This window comes from Pteropus vampyrus, unplaced genomic scaffold, assembly GCF_000151845.1.
Source record: "Pteropus vampyrus isolate Shadow unplaced genomic scaffold, Pvam_2.0 Scaffold124, whole genome shotgun sequence".
In the NCBI taxonomy this organism is placed as follows: Eukaryota; Metazoa; Chordata; class Mammalia; order Chiroptera; family Pteropodidae; genus Pteropus; species Pteropus vampyrus.
Window position 1 is genome coordinate 1,180,510 of NW_011888905.1, and position 7,673 is coordinate 1,188,182.

The following is a 7,673-nucleotide window of genomic DNA, read 5'->3' on the forward strand; positions in this document are numbered from 1 at the left end:
CTGGCCGGACGCCGTCCCTCGCCATCTGTGTCCCCGTCCCGCATTCCCGACGTGGCGGCCTCCGGCACTTCCTAAACCTAAAACAGCCGCGTTCGCTCGCTGTCACCCCTTTCCACAGACCCCAGGTCGGGCCGCCGCCTCCTCCCACGGGGAGCCTTTCCGCTCTCCCCGGCGGGCCGGGGTGTCCTGCTCTTGTGCCCGTCTCAGAGCTCCGACCACAGCGTCGTGACCCGCTCCGTTTCGGGGCTGCCTGTGAGGACAGGTCTTCCACATCGACTCCTGCGTTCGCTGCTCGCTGTGCGACCCGGACAGGGCTCACCCTCTCTGTGCTTTGGCGATCTCGGCAGCTCCTTGCGGGCACTGGCCTCACGGCCGTTTCTCATGGCGAAGCAGTTTCTGTCCCGGAGTGGACAGTGTCCTAGTAGCTGTCTTGCTGTTGTCCCCTGTAGCTGAGCTCGAGGCTTCTCTTTGCCCAGATGTCCCTCCCAGGGGAGGGGCCGTCTAGCTCCGAGCTCCCTGTGGTTAAAGCCCACAGGATGCGGCCCCTCTCACCGGTGCCCCATGTCTGCACTGCAGACAGGAGGGTGAGTGAGGGGCAGACAGGGCTGAAGGCCAGCGGGAGGTGGGAGTGAACTTGGAGTGAAGGAGTGGGGAGGGGCTCAGGGCAGGGGGCCCGGTCGCCTGCGGGAGCTGGCAGGGGCCGGACGGCTGTGTCACATCTGGTCTCCGGCCGGGCTCCAGGATAGCACCACTGGGAGGCTGCCCATCGCCCTCCGGCTGCGAGCAGAGCGTCTAGGGCAGTGTGGGGCCTAGGGTGCGGGGGAAGTGTCTGACCCCCCGCTGCCCCCTCCCCCAGCGCACGAGCCCCACCCCCCGCTCAGGGTGCTGCGCAGGTTCATCCACCTCCTGAATCAAAGCCAGCAGGACTTCCTGGCCGAGGCGGAGCTGCTGAGGCTCCAGGAACAGGTGGTGAGGAGGATCCGGGCCAATCAGCAGCTGGAGCGGGACCTGGCCCTCATGGACACCAAGATCGGCCTGCTGGTGAAGAGCCGGGCCACTCTGCAGGTGCGGCCCCCAGCCCCTCTCACCCCCAGCTGCTCGTCCTGCCGTCTGCGCCTGGCTCAGGCCCTCACCGCAGCCGTCCTCAGTCCTTGTAACTGCCGGGCACACACGGCTCTGCAGAAGGGCTCTGCCGACTGGGGCTGCGGGCTGCTCGCTTCCCCCCGAAGTCTGTCTTCTCCTTGGGAAACTGGGAGAAATGAGAGGGCCCCCTTCACCGGGCCAAACGCAGACACAGACTCGAAAGCTCCTTAGACTAAATCACCACACACGGGGTAGGAATGATAACTCCACTTAAATTTGCACGACAGTCGGCCAAGAGCCGAAAGCAAAACCAGCACACACAGCGCCTCCGCCTGGCAGCTGCCTCTCCCTGCGGACTCGCCTGTGACAGCCGGGGTACCAGGCGGGGCCTCCCCGGAACCGCCTATCTCCCTCGGCTCATGCCCTGGACCCCAGAATGGGAAGCCCTGGCCCTTGGGGCACTGACCCAGACCACACGCCCTGCGGGGGGTGGGGGGGCTGGCCTGGGCCCAGCGTGTCACCCGCTTCCCCCGCCCCCCGCAGGAGGTGGTCTCCCACTGCAAGAAGCTGACCAAGAAGAATAAGGAACAGTTGTCAGATATGATGGTGCTGGACAAGCAGAAGGGATTAAAGTCGCTGAGCAAAGAGAAGCGACAGAAGCTCGAAGCTTACCAACACCTGTTCTACCTGCTCCAGGTGAGCGGGGGCCTCGGAGGGGGGGTCTCCCGTCTCCTGAGGCCTCCGGGCCCCTGCCACTGCCTCCTGCAAGATGTCCTTCTCCGTAACCCCACCGCCTCCCCCAAAGAGCCTGCCTCCTCCCTGGAGAGGGGGCAGGGCCGCCTCCATTCCAAGCCCTCCCAGGAAGACCTTCCTTTACCTGGCGGGTCCTGGCGGTGTGCCAGCAGCCACTCCCGCCCCCTCCCACTGCTGCAGACTCAGCCCATCTACCTGGCCAAGCTGATCTTCCAGATGCCGCAGGGCAAAACCACCAAGTTCATGGAGTCCGTGATTTTCGGGCTGTACAACTACGCGTCCAGCCGGCGTGAGGCCTACCTCCTGCTGCAGCTGTTCAAGACCGCGCTCCAGGAGGAAGTCAGGCAGGTCCCCCAGCTGCAAAGGGGTGGGAGGGAGCAGGCCAGGAGAGGCCACAGCTGGTCCTCCCCCACGTGGCAGTTCATTCAGGTTTGAGGGTGGACGTGGAGCCAGAAGCCGTCTTTTCTCTGCCTCCTACAGAGACAGTACCAGACCCCTGGGGCAGCACGGAGGGGACGTGGGCTGACACGGTAGCACAGAGAGCGAGACAGGGGTGACGGACGCTCCTCAAGAGGAGGGACACCAGCACAGGCTCCGAAGAGCCAAATCTCAAGAAGCAAAGGCAGCTACTTGTCCCACACGAGCAGGGGACCAGCTCCAATAAGCTCTCCAACCACAGGTCAAAGGTGGAGCGGCTGCAGGACGTGGCGACGGGCAGCCCCACGGTGGTCAGGCTGGTGGTGAGGTTCTACCGTAACGGACGGGGCCAGAGCGCCCTGCGGGAGATCCTGGGCAGGGTCGTCCAGGACGTGCTGGAGGACAAGACGCTCAGCATCCACACCGACCCTGTGCACGTCTACAAGAGCTGGGTCAACCAGACGGAGGCCCAGACGGGTCAGCGCAGGTGAGTGTGCTCTCGGGCCCCGCTGGGGAGGCACGGGCACTCGACGGGTGGCACGTACGCAGCACGCTGCCTGACGCGGCTGGGACGCCAGCCCTGTGGGACGAAGGAAGGAAGCCGCTCAGTCCCGTCTGGGAGTGGCGTGGGGCCGACGTGAAGGACAGTGACCTGGCGTGCTCAGCCCAGCGAGCCACACGGAGGGACGTGCTCATGTGTCGCTGCTACGTCAGCGCCGGCACGTGGTGCGTGCGATGAGCCGGGGCTGGGGCTGGAGCTGAGGCTGGGCCCCGACGCATGGCGTCCGGGCGGGGCTCAGGTCTGCAGGCGGGGCCGGCGGGAGAAGGTCGGCCTCCCGGACCGCAGGTGTGGCACTCGGGGCACGAGCCACCAGGAGAGTGAGCAGTGCTGCTGGCTCCTCCGGGTGGCACGCGGGCAGCAGGAGGGGGGACGGCCAGCCCCTGGCCAGCCTTCACCATCGCCCCAGGTGCCAAAGACGGTGCAGGCAGCCCTGGTCCCTCCACACCCTCCACCTGGCCTCCTTGGGCGTGCTGGGCTGCCCTGAGCTGTGCGCGTGTGAGGTCCCGCTGTTCGCTGAGGTTCGAGCAACTGGACCTCGGGCAGGGGCGGCTGATACCTGCCTCTCTCTGCCCGCAGCCACCTCCCGTACAACGTCACTCCAGAGCAGGCCTTGAGCCACCCTGAGGTCCAGAGACGGTTGGACATCTCCCTCCGGAACCTTCTCACCGTAGCGGATAACTTCCTTGTAGCCATCGTCTCATCCGTGGACCAAATTCCGTACGTGCCACAGCCCCAGCCCGGCCCAACCCGGGCCCGGCCATGGCGGAGGGAGCAGGGCAGTCCCTGGGCGCCCCAGGGCGGCCGGGGTGGGCGGGAAGCCACGGGCCCCACTGGAGACTGAGCTGGAACAGAGCGTGCAGGTCTGCGTGGCCCGTCAGGGCATCCTGGAGCTGAGACGGGGGGACGGCGGGTGGTTGTGGGGACACGTCATTGTCCGGGGTACGTGGGAGGAGCAGGGCTCCTGCGTCCCCAGAGTCAGGGCTGAGACACTCGAGCCGGTGAGCACTCCGTGGCTCTCTCCTTTCTTAAAATGTAGTCACAACATGCTTTTCCAAAAGCAGACAACTGAAAACGCTGGCAAGGTGAGCCTCACACAGACCGCCTTTCAGCCAGCCAGCCTTCCCGGGGCTCAGCGCCGATGGGCAAAATGGGGGTGCGGGCGAGGGGGTGCATTGTGGCTCCGCTCCCCCGCCTAGAGAACTGGACGAAGGGTTTACAGTTAGGGTTCAGAAAAGGTTTTCCTAGAACTAATAGCAGAAAGTGCAGGATGAGGCGTAAACTGTCTCTGATACCCTAGGAGGCAGAAGTAGCTTTTAAACAAATTTAAAGAACTTCGCAGGTGGCACGCCCATGACAGGAGTGATAAAAACAGTAATAATGAAGTGTGGCACGTTCGAGTCACACTGTGCCGTCAGACGTCACTCTCAAGACAGACAGACCCACAGCTGATGAGGGCAAGATGACCCCCCCGACCCCTGCCCCGTCTGCCAGGCCAGGGCCACTGCCAGGGAGGACAGGCCCAGGCCGGCTCTCTGCTGAGGGGGGCGGCGTCAGGCCTGCAGCATCCACTCCCCTTCGCCAGGCCAGGCCCCGCCAGGGGCTCTGACAGCCCACAAAGTGGGCCCTCTGCGAGCTGGGGACTGTCCTGGTGTCCTGGGCGGGGCCTGGCCGTGAGAGTCTGGCCCCCGGGGTTAAAGGTGCCTCTGTGAGGGAAGGCAAGGCGGTGCCGGGGTCTGGGGTGTCCCCGGCGGAGGCCGGAGGGGCCGGGTCGTGGGCTGCAGGCTGGGTGAGTGCCGCTGGAGGGCCTGGCCCTGGGCACTGACAGGGCAGGGTAGGGACGAGGCGCAGGGGAGCTGGAGGGGGGCAGCAGGAGCCCGTGCTGGCACTCAGCTCTCGGGGTGAGAGGTGGGCCCGCACCCATAGAGACGCAGGACCCGGGTGAGCCTAGCGTTTGTCCCCAGCTACGGCATGCGGTACTTGGCCAAGGTCCTGAAGACCACCCTGGCGGAGAAGTTCCCGGACGCCGGGGAGGCGGAGCTCGACAAGGCCAGTGCAGACTCCGCCCCGCCCGCCCCACATCCACACAGGACAGAGACCCTGTGCGGGGAGCCCCACAAGGAAAGCGACCCTCACCCTGCGACTCGTCCCTGGCTCACCAGCAGGGCTTCATCGAGGCGGGGACAAGGGGGCAGGAGCTGACGGAAGCCAGCCCCGGGTTCTAGTCCCAGCTGGCGCTCGCATGTGCTGTGTGACCTTGAGCAAGTGGCCGGCCTGCTCTGGGTCGTTTTCTCTTCCGTGAAATGACCGGACAGGCCCAGGTGGTCCTTTCCGGCCAAGCAAGCTGGATGGGGGCTGGGGCTGGCCAGCCGCCCAGCGTGGTGGGCGTCCGAATGGTCTCCTCTGCCCGCAGGTGGTAGGGAACCTCCTGTACTACCGCTTCCTGAACCCGGCCGTGGTGGCGCCCGACGCTTTCGACGTGGTGGCAATGGCTGCGGGCAGCATGCTGACCGCCCCGCAGCGGCACACCCTGGGGGCCGTGGCCCAGGTCCTGCAGCGGGCCGCGGCTGGCGACACCTCTTCTGGTGACAGCCGACACCTGCGCATCTTGAGTGACTACCTGGAGCAGACACACCTCAAGTTCAGGTCTAGGGTCCTGGCACCCCGCGCCTCCCCGTCCCTTCTCCCTGGCTTAGTGGGTGCCTCCCTAGCCGGGGCCCGTGGGTGGGGCAGGGGTGGGGCGAAGGGAACGGCTAGTGGGCAGGAGGGGACATGGGGAGCCAGGCGGGGTGGGAGCCAAGACCAGGGACTTGGCGTTGGCCCGAGCAGTCACTGGAGAGGCCAGAGGGAAGGCGGCTGGGGACAGGACGGGGGAGGGCGCCCACTCTCACACTCGCCCTGGGGAGGCAGGAGGTTCGTCTGCCGAGCGTGCCAGGTGCCGGAGCCAGAAGAGCGCTTTGCGGTGGACGAGTACTCGGACATGGTGGCGGTGGCCAAGCCCGTGGTGTACGTCACCGTGGGGGAGCTGGTCAACACGCACAGGGTGAGGGCCGCAGCTCGGGGCACTGGGTGAGCGGGCGGGGCTTTGGGGTCCCCGGGGGTGCCTGGCTCAGACCCGCACCTCCGTGCCCCTCCACCCTGCAGCTCTTGCTGGAGCACCAGGACTGGGTCGCCCCTGATCACCGGGACCCCTTGCACGAGCTCCTGGAGGATCTCGGGGAGCTGCCCACCGTCCCTGACCTCGTGGGTGCGTGTGGGGCCGGCTGGGGAGCAGGGCGTGCTTTATGCCTTCTTGCGTTTTCGTTCAGTCTGGGAAGTGTGCCAGGAAGTGGGTTACACACTTGCCCTCCCTCTGTCCCTCTGGTCCGGAGGTGGACACAGGGACACAGGCTGATAGGGAGAGAGTGGACAGGCAGTAGAGGGCCCAGCACCATCATATACACAGCCAGTTAAGTCACATGAGATGGGCTTGAGAGATGTGGGCTGTTTTGGGTCTCAGAAGGTTCCCAGATGAGGGGGGTTTCGGGACCTGTGGGCTGGGAGAGAGCGAGTCACAGGTGGACGGGCGGGAGCTGCCGACAGGTACGGTGAGCCAGGAGCTACAGCTCAGGGAGGCACAGTCCCCGGCCTCAGGGCACCTGGGCTCAGGCTGCTGGGAAGGCACCGCCAGTGAAGCAGGGTGACAGCCCTTCCTCCGGTGCCCAGGGCTGGGGGCTCGGGGTGGTGCCACGGGGCGTGTGTAGAGCTTCTGGGAGGAGGGGGCGGGCAGCAGCATCCCTCCCCCGACCCCATCTGTGCGGGTGGAGGTGTGTGCTTGTCTCTCATCGGTCACCGGTCACCGTGCCTCAGGGGAGAATGCCGCGGCAGATGGGAGCTCGGATCTGAGCAAGCTGGAGGTGTCCCTGACACTCACCAACAAGTTCGAAGGGCTAGGGACAGATGCTGGTGACACCAGTGCCCGGAGCCTGCTCCTGAGGTGGGTGACAGCAGCCTTGGCCCCTGCCGACCTGGCCCCCAGGCCGGTAGAATGGCCCTGCTCCCAGGTGGCCACCCCCTTCTCCCTGGGCTGTCGTCCTTCAGAAAGCTCCCCCTTGCTGCCATCCCTGCGGGTCCCCCCCCGGCCACCTCGGCGTCTGACCTGTGCCGTAGCTGAAGGCGTAGGACACTGGCATCGTGGCCGCGTGTGTCCTGCCGTGTCCCCATCGTCTCCTGGCGTCCCTATGTCCCCCCCGGTCACAGACTGCTTCCTAGTCGAGGGGTAGATGCTACGGGACCGCCCAGCCCCGCAGCCCGTGGGGGGGCCTCTCATTCGAAGTCCCTGTCTTATTGAGCAATGGTCAGGAGGGGGGGCGTGGGGCCCGGGTTCCCCAGTTCTGCAGAAGTGAGGGAGGACCCCCGGGCGGGGCCGGTTGTGTGCATGAGCAGCCCAGCTGCTGCCCACCTGCCTGCCGGCAAAGCAGTCCCCGCTCACCCACTCGGCTGCACGCACACGCGCTGCGTGTCAGCTTCGTCCTGCCGTCGGAGGCCACGGCGTGGTGGGCAGGGGTGGACACGGCCAGAGCCACTGAGGGGGCTGTCGGTGTGTTGGGAGCCGAGGCGAGGGGCCACGGGGCGGGAGCGGGCTCAGAGGAGGACGCGTGTGCTCCAGCCAGGGGGACGTGGGAGGGCACTGGCGGCGGGGGGCACGGGGCGCCGGGCGCGAGCAGCGTGCTCAGGACAGCTGGCCTTTCCGGTCACATCTCCTCACCCCCCCACCGTGTGTGCCTGCCGGCCACTTCCTCTCAGCTCTCCGGCAGCCCCTGCCCAGAACCCCGCCCTGTCCCTCACCTGCCCCGTCCGCCTCCTGCAGCGCCAAGCAGCT

At 66.5% G+C, this 7,673-nt stretch overlaps 1 protein-coding gene across 1 annotated transcript in view; it reads left to right on the forward strand.

Annotated features, from left to right (window-relative positions):
• IQGAP3 (IQ motif containing GTPase activating protein 3) overlaps positions 1-7,673 on the forward strand; it is a 26,621-nt gene that overhangs the window by 14,735 nt on the left and 4,213 nt on the right. The window contains exons 20-30 of the mRNA XM_023534291.1: positions 857-1,065; positions 1,627-1,779; positions 2,017-2,180; positions 2,516-2,740; positions 3,392-3,532; positions 4,777-4,861; positions 5,226-5,458; positions 5,723-5,855; positions 5,957-6,059; positions 6,662-6,788; positions 7,598-7,667. Coding sequence (XP_023390059.1) covers positions 857-1,065; positions 1,627-1,779; positions 2,017-2,180; positions 2,516-2,740; positions 3,392-3,532; positions 4,777-4,861; positions 5,226-5,458; positions 5,723-5,855; positions 5,957-6,059; positions 6,662-6,788; positions 7,598-7,667 — 1,643 coding nt within the window. The remainder of the gene's footprint in view (positions 1-856; positions 1,066-1,626; positions 1,780-2,016; positions 2,181-2,515; positions 2,741-3,391; positions 3,533-4,776; positions 4,862-5,225; positions 5,459-5,722; positions 5,856-5,956; positions 6,060-6,661; positions 6,789-7,597; positions 7,668-7,673) is intronic.